Source organism: Octopus bimaculoides, chromosome 2, assembly GCF_046866305.1.
Source record: "Octopus bimaculoides isolate indiv1 chromosome 2, ASM4686630v1, whole genome shotgun sequence".
NCBI lineage: Eukaryota > Metazoa > Mollusca > Cephalopoda > Octopoda > Octopodidae > Octopus > Octopus bimaculoides.
The window spans coordinates 79,664,685-79,681,110 of record NC_142929.1 but is presented as its reverse complement, the minus strand read 5'-3'; the positions used below and the strand labels follow the sequence as shown (position 1 = coordinate 79,681,110).

General features: G+C 37.0%; 1 protein-coding gene across 1 annotated transcript in view; it reads left to right on the top strand.

Annotated features, from left to right (window-relative positions):
• LOC106876694 (acidic phospholipase A2 Cc1-PLA2) overlaps positions 1–1,079 on the top strand; it is a 14,791-nt gene extending 13,712 nt beyond the window's left edge. The window contains exon 5 of the mRNA XM_089339668.1: positions 645–1,079. Within this exon, the coding sequence (XP_089195794.1) occupies positions 645–781 (137 nt within the window). The 3' untranslated portion in view covers positions 782–1,079. The remainder of the gene's footprint in view (positions 1–644) is intronic.
• The last annotated feature ends 15,347 nt before the right edge of the window (positions 1,080–16,426 follow it).

Genomic DNA, 16,426 nt, shown 5'->3' with positions numbered 1-16,426 from the left:
AAAAGGAGATCATCATGAGCATTTCGGTGGACTTACTTTGCCTGGCTTCTTGTGCCAACGGAAAACAGACGCCTGGCCTCTTGTGCCAACGAAAAGCAGAATCCATATGAAAACTGGAGGATTTCATAAGTTTCTGTAGCATTTTTACCTAGTTTAACACACAACTTTATTTCTTAGCGAGCTTCGAAATTGTCTTCACGTCCCGACTGCCTTTCGCAAAGTAGTCAGCTGTGATAAGCAGTGTTTAGTAGGATATGTTCAAAGTGCTGTTAGGATATGTTCAAAGTACTGGATTAACAAAAGTTGGTAGCTCAGTTTAGTAGATGTATAGTGATGAGATACTAAAATTAAAATAATCTAGGCTATTTATAACTGCCTCTCCTAAAAGAAACTCAAAACTTCTGGAATGCATCTCCTAAGTCAATGTCAATCAAATACCCGAATTACATGCGTCTTTTATAGGTTCTAAATTTCTTTATCTTTACACCTAGGCACTCAATTTACTCACAGCCTTTCATACCAATCTCAACGTTTTCAGCCTAAATGTTTTCCTCATTTTCGATAAGAATGCTTTTGCAGTATATGTAGCAGCTGTTGTTAATTTCAGTACTATAACGATGAAATAATTTAAATCTATATTTCAGACGATTCGCGTCAATGTGAACAGGCAACATGTGAATGTGACAGAGATGCAGCCATGTGTTTCCAAGAACACATAGACAAATACGACAAGAAACACCAGTCATTTCTAGGGAAGCTGTTTCACAAGATCACTGGATGATTCCTTTTAAAGAGAATATATAGCAATTATATCGCATTCGTTGTTGTCATCTTATGTATGTATGTATGTATGTATGTATGTACGTATGTACGTACACATACACACACACATATATATATATATATATATATATATATATATATATATATATATATATATATATATATGTCATACCACATACACATTTTACATGCTCGTCATCGGACATCCTAATGTCTGCATGCAAGCCAAAACTTCGAAGTTACTGCCAATTTTTTCCCGGTAAAAGTTAATAAAAATTGCACTCTTTGGAAAAGTATTTGATGTGTAACTGTTTTATATATACATAATTACATATACAAAATCGTATATATGTATATATAGATGCACGCATATAGGTCTACATATATATATATATATATGCATATATATACAGACGCATATACATATACATGCATATATATATATATATATATATATATATATATATATAGACGTGTATGTGACTGTGTATGCATATGTCTTACCTTCTATCTTTTACTTGTTTCAGTCTGGCACTTATACTATGGGTCACTTTTGCCGAGCCACTATGTTATGGGGACGTAAACAAAGCAACAACGTTTGTCAAGCAGTGTGGAGGGACAAAAACAGACACAATGACATCCATATAAGGAGATATATATGTACGTGTGTGTGTGTGTGTGTGTGTGTGTGTGTGTGTGGATGGATGAATGCGCGTGTGTGTGCATTTACACACGCACGCACATATATATAGCCTTGTGTGGGTGTTTTTGTGTATGTTTTTGTCGTTCCCCTCTGCTTGACAACTGTTGTTGGTTTGTTTATATATATATATATATATATATATATATATATATATATATATATATATAAATTCAATAATAGGATGAATTCTTTTACAAGAATTTATCAAGTAGCTAGCGTGAAAAAAACCTCATAAGGGAAAAATTCCGTCATTTATTCCCGAAATAAATTCAGTCTCTTTTTAAGGGGTTGGCTTTGAGAGTTGCATTTCCTCGCGTTCGGTAAAAATGTGTTTTTTATGGTAGTCTGACCTTAGAGTCCCTCATAGCGTGAGGCATTATTGTATAGTAATTCTCTTATATAAATAAACATATATATATATCATACACACATAATTTTTCTCGTCTGGTCGTAAAGCCTTTTCTGTTTGTTTTTCTGTCTTGTTTTTTGTCCACCACTACATTCCTCCATGGCAAGATTTAATTTGTGTATACAAATTTAATTTGCGGTCCATGGGAAGAGCCGTTTTAACGATGCGTCCTGCCCAGCTCTTCGAAACGCCGGTGTTAAAACGGGTGTAACTGATGAAGAAGAATGTTCTCTATGTGGCTTGTGTGTTTTCTCGTCTACGTTTTGTTTGCAATGTCCTGTACCCAGATATGCACCTATACATACAGGTGGATGTCGGTATGCACATACCTGTACGTATATATGCATATACTCATTTACTATTTGTATATATATATATATATATATATATATATATATATATATATATATATATATATATATATATATATATATATATATACATATTTATTACGTGGTGAAAAATGTTAGTTGAAGGTAAAGGAGGAGAGTTTCAAATATAATTTTAGCAGAGGGGTGATGTTCTGATGGTGAGGTTAAAGAAAGGCAGAGAGAGAAGGGAGAGAGAGAGAAGGGAGAGAGAGAGAAGGGAGAGAGAGAGAAGGGAGAGAGAGAGAAGGGAGAGAGAGAGAAGGGAGAGAGAGAGAAGGGAGAGAGAGAGAAGGGAGAGAGAGAGAAGGGAGAGATGAAGGAGTGAGAGAGAGAAAGAGAGAGGAAGGAGAGAGGGGGAGAGCGAGAGATTGAAGTGGTGGTGGTGGTGGTGGGGATTGGATAGTGAAAAGTGTATTGTTTTTTAATTAAACTTTCTTTATATCACCTCTCACGTAACGCATGCGCATAAGTTCAATTCCGTAAAATATTCACACTTATTTATGAGGCAGATATATGCAATTTAACTAAACGTTGTATCACATGTACGGGATATTTTTTTATAGGAAAAACTGGAAAAATAAGAGTGAATATTTTATGAGATCTGTCTATTAAGTATATAAAATTGTGCATAAAGTATATAAAATGTGTATATAAAGTGCACTAAGTAATCATTGTATTCCAATTTCTTTCACTTTTCAATGATTAGCAGATGAGACACAACACAGGCTACGCTTTCAGATTTTTTGAATAAAGTTTTCAGAAATAACCCAATATTCACGGGTCCCACTAGTAATTCAATTAAGTGAGCTAGCGATTCTCTGATATAACAGTGAAAATAAAGTGCTAGAAAGCTATAGAAGGGGTAGCCATCAAAACGGCATTTGGATTAAAGGAAATATTTAAGGTCCCTAAGAATCTTGAACTACGAGAAGAGAGTGTCTAATGGTATTTATTTAACAACAATAATAATAATAATAGTGCTGCAACTGAATAGGTATTAGATTGATTATAAGATGAGTGAGGTGCAAAAATATGAATTAAGGGAGAAATAAGAACCTATAAAATAGATAGATAAAAATATGATGATAAGGTAAATATAAAGGCGGTGCTCCAGCATGGCCGCAGTCAAATGACTGAAACAAGTAAAAGAGTAAAAGAGTATACAAATGGAATTAGGAGAACTTATATGATGCCAAACTACATATCAGTGAAAATCCGAGATAGTTAACTTACTGCATTTGGATTTGTGGTAAAATTTAAATGTTTTCAAAAATTTATGACCACACGAAGAGAAGGCCTCGAGCTACTTTTTTAAATAATTGTGTGAGATTATGTGATAGGATTTGCATAGATTCCCTCAAACATAACCAACACGGTGGACCTGAATCAATGATGAACTAAGCTATACTATGTGGTATTTTCTTTTTCCTAAAGAAGTATATATGTTCTGCTTGAGAAGTAGATCTACTATGCTTTTCGTATTTAAACGAATTTAAATGCACAGAGTATCTATGCTCAAAATTAACAGCGGCTCCAGTATAAACATTGGTAGAGGTTTTTGAGGCTGTTCATGATCGAGCATTTATATACTACATTAACACTTTTGCAGTGAGCTTGCAACGGGCAGTTATCCCGTATTTTGAGGTTACAATTGGATCTATTTGGTTTAGGAGTCTTTCCGTTAAATATATTAGAGTTAGCATAACAATAAGATCTATGATGGATCAAACTGGTTCCTTCCGGTCTACTCTCCAGCTATGTGTTATTTTCCATGTACCGTTGTTGTAGTACTGGTGATGGAGAGCATAGACGTTCTTGTCTTATGTGAGGGAGAGTAAATGCAGCGTTATTGTCGTAGTTAGTAGCGTGAACCCTATTATTGTAACTAGTGCTACTTATGTCCTTGCTAGTAGTAGTAGTAGTAGTAGTAGTAGTAGTAGTAGTAGTAGTAGTACTAATACTACTACTACTACTACTACTACATTTCCACTACAACTATTTGCATTACCAGCAGCACCACTGCCAGTATTATTTCCGCTGTCATTAATATTTTGATTGCTATTATCATTTCTATTATTGTTATTATTGATTTTATAGTTATAGTGACGGCACATGGCTCAGTGCTTAGAGCGTCGGGCTCACAATCATGACGTAGTGAGCTCAGTTTCCGGACCGGGCTGTGTATGCTGTGTTCTTAAGCAAGACACTTTATTTCATGTGGCTCCTGTTCACTCAGCTGTAGAAATGAGTTGCAACGCCACTAGTGCCAGGCTGTATCTGCCTTCTTTGCCTTTACCTTGGATAATATCACTGGTGTGGAGAGGAGAGGCTGGTATGCATGGGTGACTGGTAGTATTCCATAAACAATCTTGCCTGGACTTGTGCCTCGGAAGGAAACTTTCTAGGTGCAATCCCATGGTCTTTCATGACCGAAGGTGTCTTTACCATTTACCCTGTATTATTATAGCTATAGCTGTTATTATTATTGTTATCATTATAGGGCGGCGAACTGGCAGAATCTTTAGCGCGCTGGACGAAATGCTTAGCGGTATTTCGCCCATCGGTACGTTCTAAGTTCAAATTCCGCCGAGGTCGACTTTGCCTTTCATCCTTTCGGGGTCGATAAATTAAGTACCAGTGAAACACTTGGGTCGATGTAATCGACTAGTCCCCTCCCATTGAATTTCAGGACTTGTGCCTTTAGTATTATTATTATTCATATACACTCAACAGATTAGACTGTTGGAGAAGAAAAAAATCCTAACATCGGGTTGCAACAAGTAGTCTTAGAAGCCAAGAACCCACCTATCGGGTTACAGCAAGTAACCTTAGATGCCAAGAACCCTCCTAAGTATCCTAGCTGTCCCTGATAACACTGTTTTCTGCAGCTATACTAAACTGGGTTCTATGCCCATTTACTCCAAACATCTGTTCAGATCTTTAGGGATAGTTCCCAATGCACCTATAACTACTGGGATACATTTTACCCCGCACTTTCCATAGTCTCTGGAATTCAATAGCTAGGTCCTGGTACTTTGATATTTTTTCTATACTTCTTACATTAAGGCTTTCATCATTTGGGACTGTAAAGTCAATTATCTGACACTTTCTCTTCTCTTTATCTACTACTACCAAATCAGGCCTTCTAGCTTCTATTACTCTGTCAGTCTGAATGTTGAAGTCCCACAACATCTTATATTTCTTACTTTTTAGTACTTTACTAGGTTCGTGATCATTCCATTTATCAGTATGTTCAAATCCTAGCTTTCTACATAGCTCCCAAAGGATTACTCTCCCTAGACTGTCATATCTTTTCTTGTATTCTGTGCCAGCATGCTACATTCACTTACTATATGAGTAATGCTTTTCCCTTTTGATCTGCATAATCTACATTGGGAATCTACTTGTTTTTTGTTTTTGTTTTTTTTCTATTTTGGCTTTTATCCAATTAATCTTAAATGCTTGATCTTGTGAAGCTACTAACAAACTTTCTGTCTGCCTTTTCAGTTTTCCTTTCTGCAGCCATAACCATGTCTCACTACTACTATTTGCTAAAACTGTCTATAGGAATCTACCATGTAACGCCTTCTGCCAATCAGATAATTTCTGTTCTTTTTTCTGGTTTTTAAGTTCGTTTGGTGTTTTGGTTTCCCTATGCCTTGCCGTGACTCTAGCAGCTTTTAATAAACTTTCTTCACTATTACCTGTATAGGAGTCTATATCTACTCTAACTAACTTCACGCAGTCTTCTACTGATATTAACCCTCTTTCACCTTCCTTTCTAGGTAGGTATAATCTTGCTACTCCTGCCCGTGAGTGGAGTCCTCCATTCATATTGAATTCCTTCCTAGTTCTTCTGTCTAGCTTTGTTAATTCAGTTTTTGTCCAGTCTACAAAAGCTGCTGAGTATCTAAGTAATGATACTTCCCAAGTATTTACAGCCTTCACAAGTTTCCGACCATTTAGCTTTGACTTCATTAACTTCCTCACACTTCTGATGTAATGTACTCCTTCACAATTTTCGTTTTCGTTTCTATAGTTAGTACTCTGTCAGATTCTAATACTCCTAGATACTTATAACTCTCTCCTCCTTTCAATGATTTTAATGTCAGGTCATCTGATAATTAGATACCTTTGCTCTTGACCTCCTGTCCCCTTCTCATGACTAATATTGCACGAGCTGGCAGAATCGTTGGCACGCCGGGCGAAATGTTTAGCGGTATTTCGTCTGCCGTTACGTTCTGAATTCAAATTGCGCCGAGGTCGACTTAACCTTTCATCCTTTCAGGGTCAATTAAATAAGTACCAGTTACCCACTGGGGTCGATGTAATCAACTTAATCCATTTGTCTGTCCCTGTTTGTCTCCTCTATGTTTAGCTCCCTCTGGGCAATAAAGAAAAAAATATTGCACACTTATCTATGCCAAATTCCATACCTATATCTTTGCTGAAGAGTCTTACAGTCTGTATTCTCTTTTTCATTCATACTAAAAACCTTCAGATCATCCATGTAGAGCAAATGGTTAATTTTTCCATTACTATTTCTGAACTGATACCCTGCCTTTGCCTTACTTAGTACTACACTGAGGGGGGTTAAACATACGACAAACATTAAAGGGGACAACGAGTCCCCTTGGAGAATTCCTCCCTTTGATATTAACTTTCCCTAAGACTGTGTCACCTGAGTAGAGATCTACTTTCCATTTCTTCATGCTAAAGCTAATTAATTCTCTTATGTTGCCTGTTATACTGAATATACTCAATCATTCACTTATCCATGAGTGTGGGGTCATGTCATTGGCTTTACTATTATTATTATTATTATTATTATTTTATGTTTGACTTTTGTTTTGCATTTGTACAAGTTGGATCCAAGTCTCACCCAGAGACCTCAAGAGACAACAAGTTAGAAGTTCATGTAGGTGTTATGCCTAAGGTACCATATATTTGAATTTGTACAGTTTTGTTCAAGTGAATGTTTAAGAAACCATAAGAAAATTATGTGTTTGCTTTAAAATTTGAGATCACATAGACAGTATTTTACGTAGGATATGGGCAGTTCCCATGAGCACTATCTTTTGAACTTCAGCCATTTTGGGGTTTCCTGGAATCTGATTTAGGTAGTAATCAGCCCGTTTCGCTGTCATTCCCAGGGCACCTATGACAATAGGTATTGTTTTCGTCTTCAGATTCCACATTTTGCTAATTTCTATTTCAAGATCTTTATATTTGCTCAGTTTTTGGTAGGTCTTGACAGATACGTTTATATCGATTGGGACAGTCATATCAATGAGGAGGCATGATTTTTGTCTGAAGTCTTTCAGTATGATGTTTGGCCTATTTGCGTCTATCTTTCTGTCAGTTTGAATGGTGAAATTCCAGAGGAGTGCAATGTGATCATTTTCAAGTACTGGGGGTGGTTTGTGTTCCCACCAGTTTTTATCATGCGGCAAGTCCAGGTTTTTGCATATTACCCAGTGAATATATTGTGCAGCTCTATCATGCCTGTTGAGATACTCTGTAGGCGCAAGCAGACTGCACATGGAGACAACATGATCGATGGTCTCATTTTGTTGTTGGCATATACGACATAATGGGGAGCTGCCGTTCTTTAATATGTTGGCCTGGTAGTTCTTTGTAGGTAGGCATTGATCTTGGGCTGCTATGATAAACCCCTCTGTTTCTGATTTCAAGCCAGAGGCCATTAACCATTGGTGGGTAAGGGCTTTGTCAATATCTGCATTATTCGCTCTCTTTGGGTATTTGCCATTGAGAGGTTTTCCATGCCATTTTTCAGTCATAATAGCTAAGGCAGCAATTTTAGCACGGGTTTTCAAGCGCTTAGCTTTTTCTGCAGGTGTTTCTAGTTCGTCTAATTCTTGAATTTGTTGCAATTGGAATTCACTTAGATATTCCTTTGCCTGTTTTGTTACTGAGTAAGATGCTTTCTTGCTTTCATATTTTAAGACAAGTTTTAGCATCCAGTCCTCAGAGTTTTTCAGATAGGTGTCTAGGCCAATTGTGGCTACCTTCATTGATAATGCCAGCTGTAAAAGTCATCGGCCTCCTTCTTTTCTTGGCAGATAAAGACGTTCTATAGCTGCCTTAGGGTGGTGCATTCTATGCATTGTCAACAGTTTTCGTATTTTTCTGTCAACATTACATATTTCAGTAATTGACCAGTTAACGATGTTGAAACTGTAAGTCACGACTGGTATGGCTAGAGCATTGATCGCTTCGATCCTGTTTCTCGCGTTCAGCTCTGTCTTCAGTTTTGCTCTCACCCTGCGATAACATTCTCTTCTGATCCTTTCCCTCATCACTGAGTGCTTGATAATGACCCCTTCAATTACCCCTAGGTATTTGTAGCTCTCCGCTGGTTCTAACTCTTTTATGACATTTTGCTGGTCAAGGTTCACATTAGATGTATTTGTCATTTTTCCATTGATAAAGGTAGCTTTTGCACATTTATCAAGGCCAAATTGCATCCTGATGTCATCACTGAATTGTTTAACAATCGCTAGTAGGCCTTTGAGTTGTTGGTCATTTTTTGCAAAGAGCTTTAAATCATCCATGTAAATGAGATGATTTATATTTTTATCAAATATTTTATAACCATACTGTGCATCATTGAGCAATTTTGAGAGCGGTATTAGGGCTAGACAGAAGAGGAGTGGTGATAGTGAGTCACCCTGGAAAATGCCACATGAAATTCTTACATCTCCAGCATTTAGAGATTCATTGTCATTGTTCAACATCAGTGTGGTTCTCCATGATCTCATACTTACAGATAAAAAGTTTCGCAGAGTAGGAGCTATTTTATACATTTCCAGACATTTCCTAATCCAGCTATGTGGTAGGCTATCAAAGGCCTTTTTATAGTCTATCCAGGCTATTGACAAGTTTTTGTGTCGCTTGTGACATTCTTCTAAGATCATCTTATTGATGAGTAGCTGATCTTTACAACCATAAGATCCACGTTTACATCCCTTTTGCTCATTAGGGAATATGCTACTTTCTATTAAAAAACTATAGGTGTACTCGGTTAGGACAGATGTTAGCGTCTTATACATTGTTGTTAAGCAGGTTATGGGGCGATAATTTTTTGGTTCGTTTGTTTCCTCATTGTTTGGAAGCAGGAATGTTAAACCATTAACTAGACAAGAGGGCATCAAACTAGGATTTTGCAAAACATCGTTGTAAAGTTGTTAGCAGTTCATGGCTTTCTGGGAAGGCATTCAACCAGAAGTTAGGAATTTTATCCTTTCCTGGAGACTTTCATTTGTTTGACCTCCTGAGAGCAGATCTTATATCTTCTACCTTGACCCCCACCCACTTTTGCTCCTCTAAGGAGTCTAGGTCTGTAGATATTCTATCAATCCAAGGGGCCTTTTCATTGTGTGTTTTATCTTCTGCCCAGATTTTATTCCAAAATTCTTGCACTTCTTCTTTTGATGGGACAGACTTTATTGTTACTGGTGTTTTCCCTATCATCCTGTAGAAACTTTTGGGGTTATTTTTTAACATGTTATTATCTCGGAAGAATCTAACACGCTTTTCATACCTTGCTATGCGGGCAGCTTTAGCACATACCTTTTGCTTGATGGTTTCTATGGTGGCATCAATGTCAACTATGGTTTTCATATTATATTTTTTCTTTAGTTTATGGGTCTTTGTAGGTTTGATACTCTTGTCAAATTTAAGGTTTTTCAAACATTCTATGTCAGATCTAAGCAGCTTAATTTGGTGTTGAATGCGTTCTTGCCAAGAAGGCTTTTTGTGGGAGTGTTGTCTTTTTCTAATCTTTTCACCACATAGAATCGTTGAGATTCTTGCGGATGCATAGTACAGGTGGTTGAGATCTGTAATATCAACATCATTAGCTGAAATTATATCCTTAAGTGCAAGGCGGATTTTACCAATTATTTTCAGGTTTTGGTTAGAATTGCGAATTTTGGGGAGAGTGTCGCGTTCATTCATACTAGTTTCTTTAATTTTCAGCCATTCAATCATGATTTGATTTTTTAGATCATGTAGTTCTGTTGCGTCGATTTCTGTATGACTTCCTTCATCTATTTGATTTTCACCTGCATTAGTGTTTATGGTTGGTTCAGAGAGTATTTCACTTTGCCTATCAGTTACCTTAACTCTTTCAATCATTACTGTATTTTCATCAGCCTTGGGCTGGTTTATAATTATTTCCTCTGTACTATCTTCTTTATCTGCAGTTTCATTGTTTTTATCCTTTACTGCTTGCTTAATTTGGTCAATCTCTACTTCAGTTAGTAATTTTTTTTTTATAATGTTTCTTCTGACGTTGGCAAGTTTGTTACTGTCTATGTAGGGTCTTACTTCAAGGTGTTTCTGTCTCCAGTTTAAGTAGGTTTGTACAGTATTAGATTTATCTGTAGGGAAATATATGGCATGGTAGAAGGCTGTAAGAACTTCTTTATTATCTTCCCTAGACCATTTTTCATTCTTTTTCTTTTGGTTATTTGATGACGAGCATGGATGGCCATCTGTTGGAATATTCCGGTTGTGGGGTACTTCCAGCTCCTGTGTGTCGGGAAGATTTGAACCAGTAGCAGATTTCTCGTCTCGGATCTGGTTCATTATCCGAGTAAGTGGTCCTTTATAATCCGGTCTATGACCAATCCGGTTTATATTTTGTTTTATTAACAGTGAGGCATAACAAGCTTCGACGTTGACGCTAGGGGACGGATCTGTCTGCTTAGGGTACATTTTTTGAGACAACACCGTCTCCGAGCTCTCGTGACGTAGCTTCTTAAGGCTAGCAGATCTATTTCGAGTAAGTGGCCCTTCGTGATTCGGTCGATGACCAATCTGGTTTGTGATCTGCCTTGTTATCATTGAGGCATGACGAGCTTTGGCGTTGACATTAGGGGACGGATTTTTCTGTTTAGGGTCAGTTTTTTGAGACAACACCGTCACCGAGTTCTCAGCATGTAAACATTGCTCGTAGCGTAGTTTTTTAAGGCTAGCAGATCGGTATTCATCTGTATTTTTTTTGTTGATAGATTTATCTCCGGGCATAGTGTATTTTTGTGTGTGTGTGTGTGGCGTTTTAAACTTATGAATGGTTCACTGTCTGTGTTTGTTCACAAAATGAAAATAAATAAAGAAGAAAAAAAAAGTTTTGGTTTTGCTTCGTTTGTGATATGTGTTTTCGTATGCGTGAGTGTGTCCTGTGATTTTCACGTAGTTGTGTAAACATTAAGATGCATGTGTAGTTCTATGGGTATCAAAACGTATATATCATTGTGTACACGTTCGAGTGTATGCGTAATTATTCAATATATGTACTTACTATTTTGTTCCATTTCTTTTTTATATAGTTTGTAAACTTTCCGGTGTTGGTTTTGCGTGTGTGATCGCACGTGTTTCATTGAGACATCGTGCATAGGAGGACCTGTGCTTTGTATTGCAGTGAAATTTCATTCTTTAAGAATTAAAAATTTTTTTTTTTTAAATTATCTTCGTTAAAAGACCGCTTCCTTCAAATCTTCCACCGGTTCTGTTGCCTAATTCCATCGATGTTATTGGATTAGATATGTTTTTGTATAGGGAGCCCGGTGTAGCACATCCATGTTGTTATTCAGCCCGGTGCTCTTATTCTTATTATTATTATTATTATTATTATTATTATTATTATTATTATTATTATTGTTGTTATTATCATTATAATTATTATTATTATTATTATTATTCAGTAGTTTTATTTTTATAACGTTCTTTCACTTCACTACCGAGCGCAGCTCTGTGTGCCTTGTGTATGTGCTGTGGTTTGCTGTGATGCTCTTATGGTTACTGTATTGAAAGTGTTTTGCGTAGGATGTGTGCAGTGCCCAGTAATGCAATTTTCTGTATGTTATATATATTTGTAGGTATGTGTGTGTGTGTGTGTGTGTGTGTGTTTGTGTGTGTGTGTGTGTGTGTGTGTGTGTGTGTGTGTGTGTGTGTGTGTGTGTGTGTGTGTGTGTGTGTGTGTGTACATGCATACAAGTAGATATTTGTAAACTGTTTGTAATCTAAATCTTTTATATTTATTCGAAAGCGAGAGAGCAGAGAAACTGGATCCAAGTAGTTAACACCTCGGAATTATCGAATAAATTCATATTGTGAGAATATTTTGGTGTAAAAGACATCCATTCTTCTATGCTTAAAATGAAATCCATTACTTTTCGTGTGATAAAACTTATGGTTGCTCGAATACAAAGAAACTTGAGAAGCGTGAGAAGTAGAAAATGATATTCGATGATGTCTTGATATCAAATAAAGAAAGAGATAGTTGGATTCATTGAATAAACGCTCAATGCATCACAGGTGTTTACTTTATTGATCGGAGTAGGGTTGAAAAAATAGAACTAGGTTGGTATACTGTAATAAGCCTTTGATGTTAGTTAATTGAAATCATAGCTGGAAGAAGAGAAACTGTTTGTAACAGTCTCCAATATGAAAACCCACTCTTCCTTGACGCTCGACCCTCATATCTCTGAAGATGATCAGATTAGATGCTTTACTCTTTGTGGGATCTGAAGTGCTTTATTAGGCCTATGTTGGCATAAAACCCACGGTCACAGTAGGGATAATAATGAGAGTCAGGACTCAATGGGATACTTGCTTTCTGTGCAGTCTTTCTCTCTTTAATTTTTTTGATCATATCTCAGTTTGAATGCTGTATCCTAGAGTACACAGCACTATGACACAGTGATCAATCCTGAGCAAGATGTTCCCTTATTGACTACACTGAGTTACACTTTTTAAGGTTGTCTTGATAGTGTTTTCGTATCTTTCCTTTTGGTCCACCGTGTGATCGAGAGCCAACCGCTAGTTTAACAAAACAAAAAACCTATTTAGGTCGTCTAGAGTCAAGCATGCGCGCTACATGTCATTCTACTGTATTGGAGTGTACTATGAAGTATTGAATAATTCATCATACTACACTATTTTACATTGCCCTATACCTCACTAGTCTACATTACTCTATATATTATTCTACACTCTTCTACAGCATTTGCCAGTCATTTCCCAGTTCACTATTTAACACGACAGAGATCCTCTTCACCGGCGCTCGACTTTCTAAAAGTAGAACCCAAATCTCAGCTAAGAAAAGGATTCGTTGGATCACTTAGTCTTCGATACTCCTTAAAAGATGGAATGGTCAAGGCTAGAATGCCATTTTGACAATAGTTGTGTGCGATCGAGATTGCCCTGTTAAACCACAACAACCATTTTCACTACAATTTATTATAATATATATTTTACTGCATTTCATATGGCAATATACCGCATTAAATATCACCGCAACGTTTCAGTTCACGTCTCACCGCCACGTTGCAGTTTGCGTCTCTACATTACAGGTCACTACACGTTACACTTCATTTGCTCCAGTGCAGAAATTACCAGTCTGAGAGAGAGAGAGAGAGAGAGAGAGAGAGAGAGAGAGAGAGAGAGAGAGAGAGAGAGAGGTGGGGTGGGGACATTTTTTTAAATGGTCTTTAAAAGCCTTCCAAAGCCGAAGGTGTAAGTTGTTTCTAATGAATTTCTAGCCTTAAATAAGATCTTCCATTTGACGGAAACCGCATAAATATTTAACAATGTAGAAACGTTTCTCCTTTATTTTCTTTCTAATTATCGTGGTTTTTACTTATAGTTTATTTGTCTAACGGTTACTACATACCTTCTTTCAATCTTACCAGCTCTATACAGACGTTTAAAGTGATGAAATAAATTCAATTAATTAAATACACCCTACTGCACTACACCAAACCATAACCAGCCTACTTTAATACTATGCACCGTCGCCGTCTCATCACCGAATGTGATAAACTTTGCATTCGAATGATAGTTGTAGGTAGCAAGTTTGATGTGAGGCAGGTTGATAGACTATTTACAAGGCATAATGATTTCAAATTTTGATACAAGGCCAGCAGTTTCGATTACATTGACTCCAGCGCTCAACTGGTACTTATTTTATTGACCCCGAAAAGATGAAATGCAAAGTCAACCCCGGCGGAATTTGAACTCAGAACGTAAAGAGCAGGATGAAATGTTGCTAAGCATTTTGCCCGGCTTACAAACGAGTCTGCCAGCTAGCCGCCTTATACGATGCTAAACATTGAAATTACTTATCTTTGTCTCTGGTTCTTTGGCAGAAAGGATGATTAGCTGAAGTCGGCACTCTTCCTCTTTACTCGTCCATTTTACATGATCTCAACGGGATAGGCGGGGCAGGGGTGGGGGTCCTCAAAGCAGTCATCTGTTGTTCTTAAGTAACAGAAATTTTTCTTCGTATTTTCTCATTTCTTTCTTTGTTGTCTTGAAAAAGGCATTTGCTCGAGATGTTGATATTTTCCTTTTTTTTCAACTGACATTGTTTATTCATGTCGTTCATGTTGTTGCTGGTGTTTACTATATTCATTCATTTCTATATACGGTTTACCCAACTTTCAAAGGAAGAAGCCCCGACCTGCTAGAAATGGCAGCTAATTCTCATTCTACTGTCCTCAATAAAGACTGTAATCTTTGATAAAACGGTCACGAGTGAAATAACTTTGATCATAAGTTTGCTCGATCAGAGCCGACCTGGGGCTAAACAACAACTACAACAGACAACAGTTAGTCATTCATGAGTTATGTTTCTTGGTCATAAACACAACCTGGTCAGGTACAAACAGATATTTCAAATGTTAGTCTACTGTCTCCAAATGATACTGTTGTGTTCCCTAAACTATAATGTACTTCTATCCTTATTTACCACGGGTGTTTGGTTAAAACAAAATAATAACACCGTGTTAAATGAAGTATTGATAAATGAATCAAGCACATTGGAAAAGTAGGTTTCAATACGAGACCACAAGCTCTTCCACAAGAAACTTAACCAAATAATACCTCCAAACAGTTTTTTAAATACACAATGTTACACAGATGGATAGATAATGTTACATAGTTGGATTGATATTTAGAGTAAAATTTAGTAACATATGGTCAGTAAATGATAAGAATATAACGACGAAAAATACTTTTTTCTATTTATATTCCTCATGTGGATGGCTATGTGTACGTAAATCCGCATAGAAAAGTATGCAGTTCCGCAGCACGGTGATGTAAACACGGGTGATAAACAATTCTACGCATTGTGGATGATCGCGGGGCCCCACTTTTGTGGTTCAAATAGAAGCTATGACTGATTGCAAACCCATGTTATCACAGATTAATCCGTGATAAGTGAAACATGGGGCACAATTGAGCGCACCGTGTTATCCCAGATGAGTTTGAATGAAACAGTAATAAATAAGGATGGATGTACTGCACAAATGTAATTTGATAATTGCTTTTAATTTTGGTACAGGACTAGCAGCTTCAATGGGAGCTTTTATATCGACCATAGTTCTTCACTTGTACTTCATTTTATCGACTCTGAAAGGATGAAAGGTTAAAGTTGACCTCAACGAGATTTGAATTCTGAACCGGAAAAAATGCTGCTAACCATTTTCAGCGACGCGCTAATGATTCTAACATCAACAAGAAAATAATTCAACGAAGGTGGTTGTACGTAGGCGCTCAGTCATCTAGAAATAGCAGCCAAATTTCTCAACTCAAAGGAAGAACCCCGACCACATGGTTTTAGGTTCAGTCTCACAGCGTGGCACCTTGGGCAAGTGTCTTCTACAGTAAGCACGAGCCGACAAAAGCCATGTAAATGGATTTGGCAGACGGAAACTAAAAAACACCTAACATATATATATATATACATATACATATATATGTATGTATATATGTGTGTGTGTATGTTTGTACATAGGGAGTATATGTATTTGTTTATATTTATGAGTGCGTGTCTTTGTGTTCGTATTTGTTCCCCAAACCGTTTGACAACCGGTGTTCGTTTGTTTACGTCCTCGTAACTTTGTGGTTCGGTATAACAACATGTACTGGGGTGTTTTTGTTCAATGAACACTCATCAAAACGATACTCCAGCATGGCTGCAGTTCAATGTCTGAGATTATAAACAAGTAAAAGATAAAAAATACCCTTGTCTGAAAAATAAATGACGGGATTGTCACAGCAGGATTTCCTTTGATTATAAGTATATCCTATGACGGTTAATTTGACAGAAAACATCAACAACAACATGAG